Source organism: Monomorium pharaonis, chromosome 10 (assembly GCF_013373865.1).
Source record: "Monomorium pharaonis isolate MP-MQ-018 chromosome 10, ASM1337386v2, whole genome shotgun sequence".
Classification (NCBI taxonomy): Eukaryota; Metazoa; Arthropoda; class Insecta; order Hymenoptera; family Formicidae; genus Monomorium; species Monomorium pharaonis.
Genome location: NC_050476.1, coordinates 2710723 through 2731890, shown reverse-complemented (window position 1 = coordinate 2731890; position 21168 = coordinate 2710723). Strand labels below are relative to the sequence as shown.

At 46.2% G+C, this 21168-nt stretch overlaps 1 protein-coding gene across 4 annotated transcripts in view; it reads left to right on the top strand.

Moving 5' to 3' along the window:
• Positions 1–21168, top strand: part of LOC105833531 (protein grainyhead) — a 107808-nt gene that overhangs the window by 68125 nt on the left and 18515 nt on the right. For all 4 annotated transcript variants that reach the window (XM_036292678.1, XM_036292679.1, XM_036292680.1 and 1 more), the window contains one exon: positions 10185–10613. In XM_036292678.1, coding sequence (XP_036148571.1) covers positions 10185–10613 — 429 coding nt within the window. The remainder of the gene's footprint in view (positions 1–10184; positions 10614–21168) is intronic.

The following is a 21168-nucleotide window of genomic DNA, read 5'->3' as shown; positions in this document are numbered from 1 at the left end:
CACGCTTTACCCCGCGTCGGGGAATATTTCATGCGCTCTCTTCTCATCGACCTTCGTCCTTCCTTTCTCTCTCTTTCTCTCTCTCTCTTTGGCGTCTCACTCCTCTTTACCCCCTTTCCGCTCTCTTCCGTCCTTCTTTCTCCAGGCGATCTCTCTGCGAGAGACTCTTTTCCTTTCCCCGCCTCCTTCTCGGTCCAGCGCCTCGCTGTTTTCGGTTCCGCGCGACGGGGCGTCCCATCCAGCGGGAAAGAGAGAAAGAGAGACTCGCCGGCATTATTCCCAAGTGGCGGGCACACTTTTGCACGCGCGAAAAGTCATCTCCGCGGGAGCCCTCGCAAGGGTCACGCGTCGTCGCATCGCGCTTTGTGTCTTCTTCGTCGCTCTATCCCTCTCTCTCTCTCTCCCTCTCTCTCTCTCTCCTCTCTCTCTCTCTCTCTCTCTCTCTCTCTCTCTCTCTCTCTCTCTCTCTCTCTCTCTCTCTCTCTCTCTCTCTCTCTCTCGCTCTCGCTCCCTCGACAGAGGGAAATACGAGAAGGAGACTCGCTCGCTTTGCACGCAAGGACGGGAGACGCGTGACGAGAGTCGGTTGCGACAAGATGTCGGAATTGCTCGTGGACAATAGCTTATTTTGTTGCACGACAGTTTCATTATTTCCCGAGGAAGAATACAGATTGAAACGCTAATGTCACGGCGATCGCGTACACTTTATTAAGTCCGCTACGAACAATCTTTAACTGGATTAATTGGGCTCCAGCTGTACACTACGCGAAAAACTCGATTTAAATGTTTCTGGTCAATTGCGAGGCAATTGCGAAGTAGCCATTTCACAGATTTCCTCTTGCACACATATACGTTTCAATTAAAGCTGCAATTAATTAATACCCGCCCACGACGTTCGCATCTCCCCCATCTGTTTTCAACGACGCGTCTCTCTTTCACGCGCTTTATCGTACCCGGATATGCTTTATAATCGCGAATAACTCGTGGCGGAGAAATTAAAAGCCGAGGGATTAACGCGGTTCTCTCTTCTGCTGACGATGCTGTCTCTTTCGCTTATTTTGCCCCATAGCTTCACGTATATAAATAGATATTTAAATTAACTTTGAGACAAGGCAGTCGTCATTCATCCGATCGAAGGCGAATCTGTCTTGCGACCTTTGGATTTTTTTTCGTCACGCTACCACGCCGGCGAAAGGTCAGAGGCACCTCTCAATGGCGATAGCGCCAATAAATGAAACGCCAGTCATTGCATTCGCGCGAATTGGAAGCATAACTGAACCGCAAAAATATTGCAAAAGTGTTGATTTTAATAACAGGTCATGTATAATTTACTCATTTACTCGTATAATGTCGCGCATAGATTACTAATTTGTTAAGGATTAGGGTTGCTCAAGTTCTCGCGAATTTAGCATCCTTTTTGCTTTCTTATCGTAACCTGCATAGTTGGATTCATCAAGAAAGGTGTCTTTAAAAAATTACGTCATGGCTTTTAAAATTTTTACGATGCACATTTTCACTGTTACGCGATTTGAATTTGTCTTCTGAGCTTCGCCCTCAGAGTCAAAGACCGATTATGCGGCGCGTATCGACGAGCCACGACGATTCGCGACGTAGGCAGCGATAACGGGCTATCTCTTCGTTCCCTCCGCGCGCACGCGTATATGTAGGCAATGCTAATTGTTCTCGTCCTGTCGCGGGTAATTTTAAAGCGGTGTAGGAAGTCCAGGGCACCGCTTATCCTATCGTCGCCGGTCACGGTGGATAGGCACGTTCTCGTTCGTTTTTTCTCCTAACCGTCTTTGGGATAATTCAGACGGCCCTTCCGACGGGAGGGGGGGAGGGAGGGAGGTTTGAAACCAGAGCCAGGAGATATGGGGTACATCGAAAGGACAGATAACAGCCCACCTTCGCGTATTATCCGTCTCCGATAGCCTTCGAGCGAACGACCGAGCAAAGATTGCCCAAGCCCGTAACGGGAGCCGCCTAAAAAGACGCGCAGAGCGGCTAATCGATTATGCAAAGTGTAGCCGCGCTGTAAGTGTCGCCGACAAATCATTTTTTCGAATTCGTTGAATGAGTCCTCTTTCCTTCCTCCCCCCCCCCCCGCTTTTCAATTAAAATAGCAAGAAGATCTACATAGATTATTTATTTACTAATGAGTTATCCGTGATATCGATAAAACTGACAATAAAAATTCAAATTCTTCGTTCATCGTTTTGCGTGATATTTTCGTCACAATTTATGACACAGAAACATCAAACGAATGTTATTCTCTCGAGGGCAGGTAATGTTTTTTATTATATTAGCTTACACTCTTTTCTATGCAGGGGGAAAGAATGATTTTACTAAAGTAGATCTAAAAATTTAACCGAATACAGATCTGAAAATCTAATTTTGTTGGATTAACAAAATAATTATGCAGGACGTTCAAGCGTGATTTTTATTCTTTACCTTACACACAATTGTTTCGATGGTCTAACAAAATTATTTGCAGATCTGTATCCGGCAACATTTTTAGATGCTTCGATAAAATTGTTCTTTCCGCGTGGTACGACTAGGATTTTTTACTGCCGCTACTTAAACCCTTTTTAATGTTCGGTATTCAATCATCGCAGTTATCTTAACTGCGTATGGCGTTAAAGGGGCACCCTATTCCGGGCCAAGCAACTGCAGCTGCATACCTGCCGTTCGATCTTGCCGCAATTTCGCATCCGAGCGTATCGCGTGCATGCGCGATGTCATCCACCGTGAGAGAATAACCTGTCGAAAGCGGCGTTTTATCTGCGGAAAAAAAACAAAAAACAAACACCGAGCCGGTGGTTCGAGGTGAAAAAAAGAGAGAGAGAGAGAGACGGATCGAGGGGGATTTTCGATCCATCAAAGTCAGCCGAGGAAACGTCGTGTCGTTTCTCCCTTCCTCTCGCGCTTCTGTCACCTCCGATCCGCTGCGGGTCGGTACGATCGAATTTTTACAAGCGTGTCGAATGTCCTCGAAGAATATATTACCCATCCTAGAGGTTACTGCCAGCCGTTGCTCGCAATGCATCCACGCGCCGTTGCATCGACACGCTGAACTCGTCAATCCGGAATTAAGTAATATCGTTCTCTTCCTCGATTACGGCCTTATATAATACTTGGCTTCGGCCTTAAGTTAATTAAAGTTACTTTTCCTTCAATTAATCACGATAAATCCAGAGAATATTAATTTACATAAGGAATATATCAGTAAATCTCGTTTATCATTCCGATTAAAAAATTATCACGTTAGATATGAATGTCAAATAGAAAAAAAAGGCGTACGTAAGAATAAGATCGCGCTTCTAATTGAATCCTTGCGAAAGAATTGGAAAGAGAAACGTTTCGAATTTTTCGACACATTTCTCGTACTTAATGTGAATGGAAAAAATGTAATCAACCAGAATTATTGCACTAATATAAACGACGCAAGTGTTTCAAAGAGACGTGACGTTGCGAAGGCCCAACGCGCGCGTCCAAACAGTCTGGAGACTTAAATGACATGCGCGTCATGCATACATATAACCGCAACCGTACATTAAGAGCCGCCGTAGAAACACTTTACCTCTTTTATTTTCATATCATTGGGTGGTGTCGCTGTGCGGCTACCGCCGGAAATGACCGATTATTCGCTCTGGCTAGAGTGAGGGAATAATGATTACGGAGCAATACATGACAAAAGGACAGCGTGAAGCGTTCGAAAGTGCTGCTAGAACATGAGATTATCCTCTTGCCCGGTAATATATGACTCCATAAAAGGACTGTTGTTTATTACTTAGTCGTGTAAACGCGGGTCTCGTTTTTTTGAGAGCAGGCACGGCTCGAGTCCTCTTTATTTTTTCGTCGCAAAAATACATCTTGAAAATCATCGGCGGTACTGGAAGAGCCGGCGTAACGGAATTTATAGCGGAATTTAACCAATCCTCTTAAAGCAGATATTAGTTGATGCAATCAATTATGCAGAAATAGCTTGATCCTCCATAGATAAAGCTAATTTTATAATTGGGAATTTTGTCGCATCCTTTGATAACGTAAAATTTCTTTGGTAGAAGATAACACCTGGCTAATCGTTTACTTAATTAAAAAAATAAAACCAGCGAATGAAAATTGTTCAGCAATCTCCTTTACTTTGACTTCTCTCGTGCCTCTCATATCGCAGCTAGAAGACATTTTATGGGAAGATAAGAACATGCCATACCTATGCAAATATCGAGGAACATTGTTCTCGGGTATTTGCATAGTTTCTAACTAACGCAACTGCATCTACTTAGCTGCGACTAAAAAAGGTTACGCGGAGCACTCGGCGCTGAGATATCGCACGCGCAGCAAAGTGCTCTGCCCTTTTACTTCTCTCTGCGTAGCTCGAAGTGTCGCAATTGATATCGCCCGTACGTTATTTTAATCCGTGAAATGTAGAGTGCCAGTGCGCGTCATTGTAGAGCACCGGTTTACCTTCGGCTCTCAAAAATTTTCCGAGAAATCGATTAACCGTCAGATTCACATATGAGTTATCACTAGACTAGAGACATAAATCTCATCGTGAAACTTAGTATGCATACCGTGCGGCCGCCAGTCGGGTAAAACGACAGGGACGTGTGATCGGACAGAGGCGATATTATGCCTCGATGCTTATCAAATTAGACGCGCCGGCTGGTCTAATATTCCTACGGGAATTCTGCCGCGCGGAAGGAATTTTCCATCGCCGCGTCAATCTCTCGACGCGCGATAATATTTCAAGAGACATGATCATTAAAAAAAAACAAAAAAAAACGCGTTCGACACCGCAAACGGTGCCTCCTCGAGGAGGAATAAAAATTTCGTAGATCATTCTCGTCTATTAAATTATTCGTCCTTCTCTTTCCCTCGCGTCTGGACCGCGGCGAAAAATTTCACGATCGATCGCGTTCTTTTCACGCGCGAGCAATAAAGCACACGACACACGCCGACGACGCACAACTGTGGACTTGGTGCCGTTCGGTGTCGGACGTGCGGTCGAGCGGAGGCGGCTCTATTGAAATGCACACGAGGAAGCGCGCACGGGGTGGGTTCTCAGGTCGCGTGGACGACACTCCTACGGAATATTAAGCGCGTTGCCCTCCCTCCCTCCCGGCTCTTCCTCCTTTTACACCGGATCGCCTTTATCTCGCGTCTCGTGCATTCCACCTACCTGCAACCGTTCGCGTATTGAGGTAGGTGCATGACGACTACGTGCGTGCGTGCGTGCGCGCGAGTCATGTCGACGGGGTCGTCCCGTCGCGCACGCACCGTAACGCATGCCGTCTGACGATCGCGGGACACGCACAAAGAGAGAATCGATGTGTACGTACGCGTATGCGTGTTGTTCGTATGTTTACGAGCGTCCGAGCGGCGGACACGATCGCCGGCCATTCAAGACGGATGATCCTAATAACGGAGCGGATCGAACGGCCGAGACGCGGCTATTCAATTGGAAATCCTGACGCTTGTAGCGAATAACGGATTAACTTCTTCCCCCTTTTTTTTTTTCAGAAAATATACGTGCAACAGGTATACACATAGGCGGACCGCGCGGTATCAGCGCGATCCGCAGAGTACATGTTTACGTAAAGATATGTTAATATTGTTTCTTGACATTTGACAGCTTGTTTCTCTTTTTTAAAGAGCGACAAGATTATATGACATTATCACGATATATTTATAACATACATTCTACGCGCCTCTCTGAGGATAGAGCAATTTTATTTTTATATAAAGTATTTCTCAAAATTATTTTATCTCCGCGTAAACAAGTTCTTTCTATTAAAGTCTTTTAACTGAAATTTCACCGAAACCGTCGCAATGGGTTGTCGTTCGAAACGCTTCGAAAAAAAAAATTGTTTTCGCTAAATAACACCGCGATTATTTAAAAGAGGAATGCTAATAAGATTTGATCCCGTTGAGAGAAATGTCAATCCTTGATATCGAAATTCCAGCGAGGGATCAATGCCAGCTCAACGGTGTTATCCGCATAATACCACGCTTGTGCCCGGGGCATAAAATAAAAATCTCTGGGCGTATCGATATTAGTCGTGGTGTTAGTGACCTCGGGATGTCAAGAATTATGATAGATAGTCGGTGGCAAGACGCACACGTGCGGGTATACATACATTCTCGGGGATTCGTATACTCGAAAGACAACACATCGGCTCCTTTCTGTCCGTTATGCCAACCGCGATGGGAAGAAATCGATGTGATTCCCTCGAAGATAATACCTGTGTCTTACGCTTGTACGCCTCATTGCCGCAATAAAATGTTATCTGTCGTAATCGCAAACGAACCGTTGTAAAAGAGATTCCTCCGTCCTCTTGTCCTCCACATCTATTCGCGGAATTATCGTCAATCTCTGAATATGCAGAATGCCTTTGAGCTATCACATATTTCGCATAATCGGAAATTAATTTTTTTCTTTAATAATCGACTAGACTCCATCTCGCGATTAATTTCCGATTAATTTCAGAAATTCGCTTTATTCCCGGACATTTCGAGCAGTTGATATTTGATGGGCCGCAACAAATTACAGTCCATCTCTGCACAGCTGCGACATAATTGCACGTGTTCATTACGTCGTTCGAGATAAAACGATGTCGAAGATTGTGCTCTCGAAATCATCGTCGTCGTCGTCGTCGTCGAAATTACGCAATATTTAAGATGCGACGGCGCGATATCCGTCGGGACAGAAACCTTAATTTCCAAGATATATCGCCGTCTAAACGCGGACGTGTTCACCGCCGCGCCGCGCCAACCGCGCCCGATACATCGGGCAATTACTCATCCCGGTGGTTTTAATGAAATCGGCAGTGATTTAACGTTATAGAAAAGTGGTATGTGTTGCACGGACGAGAGCGCGCGCGCACACGAGAAGTGGACGAGGGAGGGAGGGAGGAGGACGTGACGTACGGGGACGAAATCAAAGCACACGCGAAAACCGGATGCGCAGGTGAAGTCTTCGTAATAGGGGTACTCGCAATTTACATATGTATCCACCAGCCTAGCGTAGCAGTCCTTAGAACGTATACGTGTCCCCGACGCGTACGGACGACGTACGTTCCGTCTGTCCCTCGGTCTTTATTTTCTCCTCTTTCCCGCAGCCGTGTCTCCCTCTTTTCCGCCTTTATGATCCTCCGTTCTCTCCGTTTTTTTTTTTTCAACCTTTTTCTCGTGTTACCCCGCCCGGAGAGAGGTATGTATACCGGTCACGTACGCGAGCGGCACGCAACGCGACGCGATAGGATACGTGCTCGCATTATTCTGAAATTCGGCCGTCGATGCGCGAGCTTCTCTCGATTCGGCGCCGCCTTTAAACTTCGTGCACGCGTCTCCGCTTTTTCTCGACGAGCAACGGGGGATCCTTTATCATTTCTCTCTCTTTCTCTCTCTCTCTCTCTCTCTCTTGGCGGAAGTTTCTTCTTGCAAAGTCCCCAGGCTCCGGTTGAGGACGAAATTATAGGGCCTACAGGCATTATCGTGTCGGATTCGCTCGAAATACCTTAATAAGGGAATGATGTTCATCGTCGATGACGTCGAGTATTTTGTCCGATTATTCGCGACATTACGTATACACGGCCGCGCGGTTATCAATTATGTCGTATATCGTGAGTTATTATTATTGAAGCTTCATTTATCACAGGCGGTCTGGAAGGAAAAAAATCCCTCCAGCCAGGTTACGGTAGGAAGAAAGTAACACAAGATTTATTTCGAATTTCTGAAATAAATTAACGCGGATAAGTACACGCGGACGTGACATTATTACAAGATATAAAATTATGGCCGGCTATCGGTGTCGCTATAGCTCCGGCGACAGCTCGAATCGAAGGATACTAATTCTCTCTCTCTCTCTCTCTCTCTCTCTCTCTCTCTCTCTCTCTCTCTCTCTCTCTCTCTCTCTCTCTCCCTCCCTCTCGACTTGTGATAATTGACGCAAGATTTTCCGCGTTTCCCAACGTTAAAAGTTAAACTCAGCGAAATTATAACGGCTTCAATCTCCGCAGGAGATCGAAATTTATTGAAATCCACGACTCGAGGATATGCGATTGCAATTAATTCCCCTGTAAGCTCGTAAACGTAGGAATTTATTGCTGACGTCTGGAATCGTAAAAATTCAGCGGAGTCGCGATGAGAAATATTCTCAAAGAATAGTTTCACGCTGCCCGCGTGATCAATGAATACTATTAATATAGCGGGGAGAAAATTCGAAGTGAAACGTACGCGGGATGCGCAGGCGAAAGCGGGATGAAGATTGCACGGGGCGAGAAGAATAGCATCGCGCTCGCGGCGCGCTATTTCATCGCCGTGAAATCCGTGTTTGCACTTCGCCGCGGGAATGAAGTTTTCGCCCGGATGATCGCGCATAAATTCATTGTCTAGACAGCGCAGGTAGGTATGCTAAGATAGGCAGAATCGCGGCGCTACGGAATCGACCACCACATTCGCGCGCCCGAGATTTCTACGTGCAGAAAAAGAACTCACGTATGCGTATATATGCACGTACGTCGGCGGTGCATTCAATGATCGGATCTCCGTCGGTCCGTTCGTGCCTGTGCAAACAGCCGTCGAGGAAAATATTTGCACAGGATAACTCGGGTCCTCATTATCGGGGTGGCTGGTCTTTCTCTCTCAGGGACGACGGTTGTCCAGGTGCGCGAGGAGGAAACGTAGAAGGAACACGTGAGGCAAAGCGAGGATGAGAGAGAGAAAGAGAAAGAGAAAGACAGAGGAAGAAAGGATGGAAGGAGGGAGATTGATTCGACATGCATAAATTAGAGAGGATGAGCCTTTATTCCGTAGCGCGACTCACGGGATCGGGATCGGGATTGGAATTGGGATGCACGAGAGAGGAGTATAAATTGATGACTGCAGGCAACAGGCAGGGGTTTATAATAATTAATCTTCGTGCGTGTATACGTATTTACGATGTAACCCTCCCCTCCCCCTCGTTCCTTCGTCGCCCGTCGCCTCGTCATCTGCTCCGACCCGGTGGCAATGCGCGAGATTTCTTTCTCGATCGGCGATTAAGTTTATCCCTGTCGCGCGGAGACAGGTGATGCGCGTATATACTGCAAAAAAGAGGCAAGCGTCACAATGCAGATTTCGAAATAAAAACCGTGCAATGAATAAAATTCTGTAGCTCGAACTTTAAAACATATATTCGTGCGCGCGCGCGCCATATGCTAAAATGTAAAATAGAGATTTTTTAATTCCTCGTCTCCGAATTAACTGCTTAAAACATCCGATAAAAAGGGGATGAGATGGAAAATCAGCCTGATTTGCAATATGACGCTTTATTTATTTATTTATTCATCGAGATGTATTTCATACGCGCATTCTCATGGACCTCGTCGTCGTTGATCGTCCCCGCTATGCAGCCGGAAGGTATTACTTCGGAAAGTAATGACCGGTGACAAATATCCAGGTGGCTAGGCACGGAGTGCGTACGAAAGCGCGTACTCTTTCTCTCTTTCTCCTTCTCTCTCGAACGGTGCGATTAGGTATCGCGATGTACGCGACGGCGATAAATTACCGGCGCAACCATGCGCCGATGCGCGATGCACTTCCACCGTTGGTGGTCATTGCTAAATTGAGGAATCATCAGTGCGGCTTATGCGCCGCGATTATCGCTAATTGATAAATTCGATGGGTCCGTTGTAATTTATTACATTCTACCGGGCCCGGTTATTCCTAACTGTTATCCCGCAGCACATTCATTACCGCAGCCTTCGGGGGAAATCTTCTTTATTTTTTTCTTTTATTTTTTTCAAACGACACGCTGCCGTGTCGCTTATGGTTGTCGCCAACAGTAGAAGAGGGAGAATTCGCTGCTTGGTTGAATATTGTCGGTCGTACATATAGTGCGCTTCTCCTTTTCCTCATGGTTCTATAGGACACATTGTCGCGAGACGATATTGAAAATACGATTCTCATATCTTCACCGAAGGGACGATCGGTCATTACGTCTTCTATACACTCGCGTTAATTACATTTTACATCGCATTCAAACGCGGTAATACCAGACAGATTTGTGGGTGACAATACATATATAACTCCTTAGGCATCATGGCAATTAAATATTCATGCAATTATGTACCGCGAGACTGTCTGAAGCCGAGGGCTTGTCTTGTTTCAGTAATTACATAAATCGCTTGGTTTGATTACAGACGACGCAGTCGTAGCGAGGAGGATACCAACGGTACCGTTGTCAGCGACGACGCGCAGCAGCAGCAGCAGCAGCAACAACAGAGCTACGTGTCTGCACAGCGCGAACCGGAAGAGGAGGAGGAACTGAGAGCGGAGGAGGCGGTGGCGCAGAGCCTGCAGAGCGGCGCCGAGAACGGCGATCAGGAGGTTCACAAGAGGGTTGCCGCGGTGCAGGTGCAGGTACAGGGTATGGAGGGTGACTGGCGGGCCTACTGCGAGCATCCGCTCTCGGTAGCGACCGCGGCTATGCTAAATCTTCAGCAGCAGCATCAGTCGGCGGTAGCTAACCACAACGATGATCCTGCCGCGCCCTATGTCTACGAATACTACAAACTTCCCGAGAAAACGGCAGAAGTCAAACTGCCGCCCACGCACGAACTCTGGTCCACGTGAGTATTAATTTTGTCACGTTGTAAAATTTATGCGTCATGTAATATATGTAATTAGGCAATGTAGGTCGATACTCAGAGATTCAGAATCGACTCTCAATCGCACAACCGAATTAGCATCTTAAAACATGAATACGATCTTGAAATAAGAAATACCGGTCTTAGAGAAAGAGTCGATGATTTTTTGATGATCTTCGGCGACCATCAAAATTGCATATTTCTTGTTTATAATACTAAATGTTGTAATGTAAAAGATAAAATTCTAAAATGCGAATTTTACCTCCGGTAAAAATATAAGCTGAAGACAACGGCCGCTATTATGCACGCTTTATGCAACGTTTTCTCGCTGCTTTGAAGTTTCGCGGGTACCTCGCTATCTCGCTATTTCAGATTCTCATCCGCGCATGTAAGCTTCGTAATCATACGCGAGAGGAAAGAAATGCGATTTTCCACGGCTCGATCCACGGAATATAATCACGCTCGTGCGAATCCAGGAAGATTCTACACGCCTCTCGCGCATTTAAATAATTCAGGAATATTCACGTTCCCGAGACTCTCTATCAGGATTAACTTTTGCGGAGCCTGGAGAGACAGTTTTCTGAAAAATAGCTTTAGAAGTTGAAACAATTTTCGCTTTTCGATTGCGCAGAGATCCGAAACCAGTAATAGCTGCAAGCAACACAAGCACTCATTATAAAGCGAAGCTTGCATTAAAATAAAATTTTTGCAAATAAAATTTTAAAATATTTTTGTAACAATCATACATTTATCAATTTTTTTTAAGTTAAATTATTTCTTGTGTTTCACCAGTGCGTTTATATAATTTTTATATAATTATTACTCTGTCTTTCCTTCATTCTCTTTCACTGTTATTATAATATTATAATAATTTATATGAAGGAGGAACTGAGAGGATAATAGACTTTCTCGCTGCTTTTGAAAGTGCATAGCTTCGATGGAGCAATCTGCGAAAGCACCTTTCGCACCGCTCTTGCATGTAACGTACGTAATTTTATGCACTTGCGCGGCGCTCCTCTTCGCTCGATGCACTTAATTTAGAAGCGCGGCTGGCCGCGCGCGTGCACGTGGCCGCGCGGCTTGTAACGTGGCTCATCCATAAACACGTGCGTGTGCGTGACGGCTTCGTACCGGGTGCATCGGGAGGACTCGATTAGCGAAGATCCGCAGATAGTCCCGCGTCCCGATGTTACAGCGGGCACTCACTCTTAGCGCGTTATTAGCTATTCGTGTATTCCGCCGTATCTCGATTAATAGTCTCGGCCGCGTAATTGAGCGCTCGCGGTGAGCATAATTCGTTATACCGCGTCCGATTACGCGGAACAATCGCGCGTAAAATCGGCCGACACAGAGAGAGAGAGAGAGAGAGAGAGACGTTTGACGCGTTAATTAGATGATTCGCGTTCTCTCGGACACAGGTACATACGTTTCTGTTATCTTAATTGCGCGATAAACGCGGAGAAGGTAGATGCATCAGTTTGACACTGTTAAATACATTTAAATTGTTTTCTCTTCGCACATGTGGTATTGAATAATAAATAAAATTTTCCTTAATCGAATGGATCGTATTTTTTTTTTCCAAACGTGATGGTAAGACAAATTGCAAAATTGTTGCAAGAAAGAGAGTTGCATAAAATGATTCGAACTTTCCACGACCCACTCACGTATATATTACACTTACAGTTCGAGGAAATAGCAATCACAATTCTCTCTTCAGGAGTTTATCGATATTCCATAAATCTCTCGCGCTTAAATGAGTACGCAGCGTGCCGTCGATAAATGGAGCCTTTCTTTCCCCCTCCCCTCCCCTTCGCTCTTTCTCTCTCTTTCGCTGCTCTTAATAAGGAACCGCGAATGTTCCCGATTCTACATCACTCTCTTCTACATTACTTCGAAGCAATTTAGTGGAGTTTAGTTGGTTAGATATATGGCTCTCCAGTCGCGCCTATTTATATCTCGCGTTCGAGTCTTCCGGTCCATTTGCTCGGTTTGCAAACTGCACCGTCGCATCGGCGTTCTACGCCCTTTACCAGAAGGAAAAAGAGATTCTCCCTCGTTCTCGATTTGTGATGGGGGTCTCTCCTTATATTTTGGCTTAGGTCGACTCATGAAGAACGCGGAGGACCCTTACCCCTTGCGCCGTGGAATCCGGGAGACGGAGGCGACGGGTAAAGGACTCTCTCTCTCTCTCTCTCTCTCTCGCTCTCTCTCTCACCCCTCGAGAGCCCTACGGCCGCGCGCGGGCCCCACTTTTGATTTATATCGGCCGCTTAGCATATTTTGTAATTTACTGTTGAGAATCCTCAACGTACGAATCGCGTCAGATACCAGGGCACAGACGAGAGGAGAGAGAGAGAGAGAGAGAGAGCGTGATGGTGAAGCGAAACGCGGCGGCAACAGGCGACTGCGGCACGGCATCAAGAGCATCACCAACAGCAGTTTCTGTTACCGACCTCGCCGTGGGGAGATGCCGCCCTAATCTTCCCTCGCATCTACTCCTTTCGCCCCCTTCGCTGTCCTCCCTCCGTGCCGTCTCTCTCACTCTCTTTCGCCTCATCTCTCTCGCGCCGTATCGTCCTATCTGCCTTTCTTACCCCCGTTCTCTCTCCCCGCTGAGAGATGATAGCATCTCGACAATTTGTACGGCGGTAGATCGTTAAAACTCTTCTCTCGGTCTCGGCCGAGTCGCGTCGCTGCGGGGAGAGAGAGAACGCGGGCCGGCGAGAACTAGCGAGGGCACGACTTTAATCCAATTTCATTGTGTCGCACTCGCTGAAGGGATCAGGCGCTTCTTTGGCCACGACTGCGAAAATAAAGAGAAAAAAAAGAAATGGGTGACACGAACACGGTTCAGGGGAAATGTATCTCCACGTGGAGAACGCGTAGAATAAATTTGCACGCGAGCTGATTTACTTGCTTTCATATGTAGTTTTCGGTGTCGTTAAAATGCCAAAAAATTGCCCTGCAATTTTCCTAATTGAAATTTAAGACGAATTTATCTGTATAATGTAAAAACCCAAGTATTATTTTGTTGGTTTTTTAAGCTTAAGTGATTTTAACTTGGACAGATTTATTCATTGCGATTACCATAAAGCAAAATTTTATACCGACGTCTTACGACGATAATAATGACTAAAGCGAATCTCTAAACGTCAGGTTCGTGCTTAGATTAGAGTTTAAAAATTAAGATATGAGCTCTCAAGAATAAGATAATTTGAATAAAAATACGATGCTAAATTTACGATATTAATCCTAGAATACAATGTTTAACTTTTTCGACACGAGCAGCGATGTAGAATCCTTCGAGCATACTAAATTATAACGTTATCGTGCCCAACATAAGGCCCAGAAAAATATGCGGAACTCGGCGCGATCACGCCGAGAGACGGCCATGTCGTAATTCGAATAATGGACCTGCTGCGAGACCAAGTACCGGGAATATTCTGTTCAATTAACCATATTGTTGTAGCGCATAAGGATACCATTAGGTGTCCGCGGATTTTTAAGCGTTCAATCCATAGAGACAGGGCCGCATCTACCGCGAAGAGAATAAAATAGCCGTTTTCGTTCGTTCATTGTAAATATAATTCTCGTTTCTTCGGTTCACGTTTCCTGACAGATTTTTATCCATCTCGTCAGATCAATGTCCAAACTGAAAAATATCTTAATTTGTCCTTTTAAGAGAACATGTCGTTATTGTCGCAATTTTCACGAAAGGCTCGATCCTCGGAGTATCAGACGCCGAAGTGTGCGGAGCCGAGTCTGCAGAGGAGGCGGACAGCTCGCCAGGACTCTTACGGAGACCGGCGGTCGCTTAAGGTTCGCCACGGGGTTGTAGAATGATGGCGCAAAGCCATCGAGAATCGGCGTACGGTTTCACAGCAAGCCGCCGCCGTAAAAGACGGCCTCGCGGCACTCCGCGAGATCGCCGCCTTAATCTTAACGTCCGCGGGCATAAGCGACAACCGCGATACCCGCCTTCCAAACGCGGAGAACGGCCGCGGGGATAGAGCGAGAAATTAAGGGAATACCTCCGCCGCGTGTGTAGCTCTCCGCGTCCGGTAACATTGATTCAATTAGCGGATGAAGACGCCTCTCCGGACGTAGACGATGACGGCAATCGAGACGCAAAAAAGTGAGCCCGACTGAGAGACGCAAATGCCGCCGAAGGAAAGCGCGCAAACGATTTACATTCGTCTTTAAATTTTTATTTGGAAGATACGACTTGAAAGATACGAGCTCAAATTTTACATGTTAAGCGTTGATTTAATTCAAATGTAGATAAAAGATGTAAGTTTTGATAAATTTTAATCATTTATTTCTCAAAACTTCGAAAATAATTAAAATAATTAAATTACACTACACTTTATTTTATTTCAAAATAAAATACAGATACTTGTCCTAGAAATTTGAAAATACTTGTTCATGAATTTTTAGAGATGTTTTGCATCAATTTAAAGCAGATGAAAAAGTAATCGAAATTCAGAGATCCAAGAAAATATTTCTTTTTACATAATACTTAAAGGTTCTAATAATAAATTTGTATATAATAGAAACGTGTAAATGTAGATACGAGAACACTAATATTTATTGCGAACATTCGCCCCGATGACGCTCGTGCGAGACAAAAAAAATCATCGCAATTGCGTGCGCTATAACTCTCGGCAGGAAGTATTTCAGAATCATAGTAATTGTCGCAACGATCGAGTATCTTTTTCGTTCAATTGCGGTCGCGATTGCTTCATCGTCGGCCATGCGATGTACCGAGAAAAGCAACCGCATTTCGCAATGAACGCACATTATACACACACGCACACAGGCCCGTGCGAATTATATCCCACATCCGAGATGTTAATGACAACTGTTGCACGCGCGTGAATCTCAATCGTACGCTGTACTATCGACAGTTCTTTGAAACCTGGCGATTGATGCAACTAAACACGTGAATGCACGCACGCAGCGTGATGTTACTGCCTTCGATCCAATTCTTTTTTCTTTTTTTTTTTTTTAAGATTCTATTGAACGACTCGGGAATTGTTTTTGTCGGCCCTTTCTTCTCCGACGCGCGATGGCGTGTCAATACATCGGATAGGCACAACTCGTGACACAACGTACATATCAAGAAATGAAATTCAAGCGCCAACCCGTCGTAGATTCCATCCCGGTGATGCACGCTTTTCGCAGACGGCGGCGATCACGTTCCGAGTTTGAAAGTGAAATTCCCACCCGGGAGATAACAAATTTCTAATTAATTCATATTAAATTCAGACCCAAGGCCGCGCATGAATAATGTCAATATGATGAATGCTTATCCCGCGGCGAGCAACGCGCGTGAATGTGCTCCAGCAGCGTCTAAGGATAGAAGCAACAGCTTCTTAATTGCCGAGAGATAAGCGCAGGCTGTAATTATTTCAAGGTGGCTAGGCAAGATCGTTCTCTGCGCGAAACGGGAAATAAAGTCTTACGATCGATATAAAACGATCTTCGCGAAGCGAAATTGAATTTTCGTCCACGTATCACGTCAAACAAAAGATAGAGAGAGAGAGAGAGAGAGAGAGAGAGAGAGAGAGAGAGAGAGAGAGAGAGAGAGAGAGACGGGGTCGAGCAAATATGGTGTTAGCCACGCTTCTGTATCATATACGCCGTATTACACGTAACGTACGAACGATGGTCGTAATATCCGTGCGCGCCTGGAACCGTTCTTTACGACCATCTCTTTTCGTACGTGCGACGGAATGGCGCGGAACGTAATGAAGTCTTGCTCGCCAGAGAGGCCGGTCTTTAAGGGGCTCAAGAATGAACTCGGCAATGAGCCCCGGCACACACGCTGCAACTTCTTATTACGTTTCCTGGTTATCGTCACGCCAAGATCTACTTAGGAACGAGGCGGCAGTGGCCTTTACGCTCGCCGGGAGAGGGTGCATGCTCGGAGCCAACCGAGACTTGTCTCTGGGATTAGACAGATAGCCGACCTGAACACGTTCCGCGAAGAGGATTGTTCTTTGTCCCTTTTGTTATTATCTCAGGAGGAGCAACGTTATTAGTCAAGTACGTGAATTAATCGCGTTTTAAAATCAAACCGGAAAGTTTGAACTCTCTCTCCTCCGACAGTCCTTGAAGGACTTGAAGAGACATTTTGACAACTTTTTAATGAGTCAGGAGAGAAAAAGTGTGTACCGCGGGAGGGAAATATTTCGTGACATTGTAGGTAGTAAAAGGTCCTAATTAACTGCTCGCTCGCGAAACAATCCGGACGGCGCAAAACGGCGGAGTCGTGAATTCCTAATTGAGGCAATTAGAAACTTCTAATTAGCTGCTCGCCGTCGACATACCGCTCGGCGAGTTCAGTCCGTTCTCTCCTTCTTCTTGCGGCGCCGCGCGCCGTCCGTTCTCCACCGGCGGACATAATGGAACCTTCCGTTTCCGAGATCGTGGACCTTTACGGTGGTCGACATAATCAGCCAGGACGACGAATACGAGCGGGCCGTCGCTACTTCTTATTACGCGTTTCGTTTCTCCCCGGTTATCGTTACGCGGCGATCTGCTTAAGAGCATAGAGCCGCCGACTACGACGAATTCTGGCCACTACCGCGGTGGCCTCTGACCTACCTGACGAGTCGTGAGGACGACGAGAGGAGGGAGGGGGCGGATCAGCGTGTCACGTCGTAAAACGAAACGGGCTGGCCGGAACCAGAAACCAGACCCGCGGGACACGGCCACGAGTGCCATGCCCCGTTTTCGCCGTCACGCTGCTTTATGCCCGACACGTAGCCTCACGCGAGCTAGCGCGTTCTCGTTTGTTTGAATTTACGATTATAGAGGAACGTAAATGGTCCCCCGACGCGATCACGATACGCGAATGCCAACGCCCTCGTTTCGCGCTCGCCGCGTGGGATTCGCGTCTCTCCGCGTTCCGCGGTAGCGCCGCGGATCTTTCCGCGATCGCGAAAAATCGCACACGAGCGAGTCGCGTGCTGAGATCCGAGATCCGAGGCGACGAGCCGTAAGATTGAAATGTGAGGGTCATATTCCGGGGCCGAGAGCACGTCATAGTCGTGGAACACGTTCGTGCAATTGCGGCTATTAGCGAGCTAAAAAATACATGGAATAATGAGAAAATAAACAAAAAATATTAAAAATTGAAGAACCGCACTAAAGTGAGATACAAGCAAGCAAAACTCGCCTTCCAATTGATCTTAATTTTATCCTGACGTGGAAATTTTAAAACTTTATTTAAAAGTTGGGAATTCTAAGTTAACAATTTGCAAGAAGGTTTTACTTAGCAGAATCACATATCGACTTTTCTATCACTCGTAAAATTACTAATTCCGCTTATACTATGGTACTGTGCATTTCGCTTGTAAATTTTCTCTTTCCACGCGAAATATGATCTCGATAAACGGAAAAGGGAAGCGAATAATCCGCCAATTACGTGCGCCGCGATGTTACAGTGTCGACAACGCCGTGGTAACTATGAGGTCTCGATTAGCCAGGCAAGAACTGGCTCGGCCGATCGTGGTAGCCAGCTCGCGGCGATATTATCTCGTTAGCTCGAATTTACGATTAGAAAACGCCGTAACGCGCGCCGTCTGTTTTGTATCACCTTACGGGTTTCTGCTTTAGAATCCGTCGGGGGTTCGGCGACCGCGGGAACAGCGCGAAATCCCGGAGAACCTCGCGGGGTCACAAGAAACGCTTAAAATCCGACGCTCCGGCTGCCAGCGTCGATCTCGATCGTCGTAACGAAGTCAAGGGGGCATTAAACGGACGTGTTTCTCGCAAGAGGGGTTGATTCACGGCGCTCCGGAACGAACCAGATCCGAAAACCGGATCGCGCGGTGTCTCATTAGCAAAGCAGGAAGGCGCGTATGTGACTTCGAGGACACGCCAGAGGTCTGAGAACCGGGGCAAATTCGTTCTGCCTGTTCCGTAACATCGGCGACCGCGGTAAAACCAGACGAAAGTCGAGGAGTCGACCTCGGGAGGTAACTCGAATCTGTCGGTGTCGAGTTTCGCGGGTACGCAAAATTATTCGGCGGGCATTTCGCGGTTTACGATTCGCGAGCTACCTCGACAATGAATCCCGCAAATCGTTACGCAAGAGCGAAAATCGCCGCGTGTCCGGCGTAAGATTACCGCTAACATTTGATAGGACGCTCATCGGTAATCTCGACCGGCACGAAGAGGCGTCGCTATCGTGATGATGTGCGAAGAAATTATTGCTTGATTTAAAAAAAAGCAGTTTCGAAAATTTAAAGCTCTTATGAAACGAGTTTTGAAAGACTCCTTCGTCGTAAATGTCGTAATCAGAATTTTATTCTACACTTTCGAATCTTTTTCACGAAATGATAATTTTAACCTTTCTTAGCAATTTTGGTAAAATAATTCAATAGAATTGCGAACAACAGTAGGGTAAAAATACACAAACGGAAACCTTTTAGATAAATCCGATGCTAGGGTCAAAGGACCCTGTTTCACAATTCCCGAAAGCCACCGGCAGCTAATCCTAGGAAGTGAAGCACTAGGCAGTCATCGTGACAAGTGGCAGACGTCGTTGACCACGCCGCGCATCTAAATTTCATCCATCTCGTACATATGTACATATGTACGCATACGTTGACATTGCCGCGACACGTACGGTGGCACGTGCTGCAGTAAGCACAGGTGCCGACGTGCGTGCATGCGCGCAGCGCTCGTGTAAAGGAAAGAAAAGAAAAAACCGTAGACGCGCGCTCGAGCGAGTACGAGAAGCCGGCAGACGCGAGATGGAAGAGAAAAAAAAAAGCAGACCGGCAATAATAATCAAAGGAGTGACCCGAGCGAGCAGCCGGTAGAGCGCCACTTTGTCGGACCTGTCTTTCGAGTTTCGTCCCGTGCCACATACGGACAGGTCCGTCGCTTATGACATACGCACACGTACGCGCGCCTTTGCGACGGGTACCGTGATACGCCCGATTTCCGGTTTGAGAAATGCCCGATTCCGGTTCCAAAGGGAGGAAGGGGGGGAAAGAGGTCCTGGTACCGCAAGCCGCGTCCAAGCGCCGCAGGTTGCTCGCCGACGAAGACTGTGCATGCGTGCGTATTCGCGCACGCACAAATGTGGCCGTACGTGCCGCGACCCCGCGGTGACCCCGGCGACCCGCAGGTTCACGTGTCGAGCAGCCGTTGCCGCCGCCGCCGCCGCGCCAGGGTGAGTGCCTTGTCGTCGATAATGCTGCACCGTAAGCACGTAATTGCTTCTTGCTGCTAGCGCGCGCACCGGTACGCGCGCTGCCACGCGGGAGATGACGCGCCGCCGTAGTAAAAGACGCGGAATGCCGCGGTAGACTGTATAATGCGACGCGCGGCGGTAATTTACTCGTTTGCGGTGCGAACGACACGATGCGCATGGGGCACGAATTTGCGCGCGGCGCGGATTGATCCCTCCCGGCGGAAGATGAGGGGACAACGCGCACGCCGCGGATACCGGTGTGTAATCAGCGAGATTTTCCACACGGAAAAAGAGTACGGCGATCATTTCTGATCTCCTCTGTTCGACGTCCAAGATAAAAAACGCGTACGCATCGACGTTGTCAGCGTCATTAAATTCACCTCTCTCTTTCTCTCTCTCTCAGTTTTATAGTGTTTATTTCACTCGAAATGACGGATTCCTACGATTATCTCACGCGGTTAGTTAGTTGATACCGCTATTGATTCTTCATTAAAAAAACATAAAAAGGCAAAAAGCGACGCACTGTTACAACGTCCAAATTTAATGTCAATTATTTTTACATTTTTTTTATTTGCTCGTTATATTTCTGTATTCGCAAATTGCCGGAATAAGAACCATAAATTAAATTTATTCAGTGCAAAAATCTTCCACAATTATTACACAGCGATGATAATGGCAAGAGTAATATTACGATGAGATGTATGTTTGCATAAATTGTGGAGATGCACATCAAAGTTAACAATTTTCTAGTCAAGTTAAATTTATAGTCGTGATATCGTATCTTACAGTTGTTTTCTGAGACATATCTTATCGACAAAGTTGTAACACAGAAGCGCGTTGACTTACAACGCGCTTCTGTGCCCAACGTACTTCGATCTTACAAAGTGCCTGCTTGCATTGAATTAATAATGCTTCTATTGACATTATCGATCTTTTTTAGCTGGTTCAAACGAGCCTTCTTGTTAAACTTCTCTTCTCTCTTCTTGTACTCTTTGCTCTTTTTCTTTTCTTCTTCTCGTTTGACCACCAGCAGTACTTATCCTCTGGACAGTTACGAAGCCGCAAAAAATACGTTGTTTCGCACATCGTTTAACATTATTACGCCGAAAGATTGTGTCAAGATTTATTCCAAAGCTCAAAAAGAGAGTATTGCGAATGCAATACAGTTTCATGCTTGAATGAAATCAAAGTGAACGTGTAAAAAGATGCAAAAAGAGCAACGTTTGTCCTTTGAAATTTTTCACGAGGTAAAAAAACGCTTTAAAATACATACAACGATATTTTTTTAATTAAAACTCCCATCGCAAACCCCGAGGGATCTCGAAT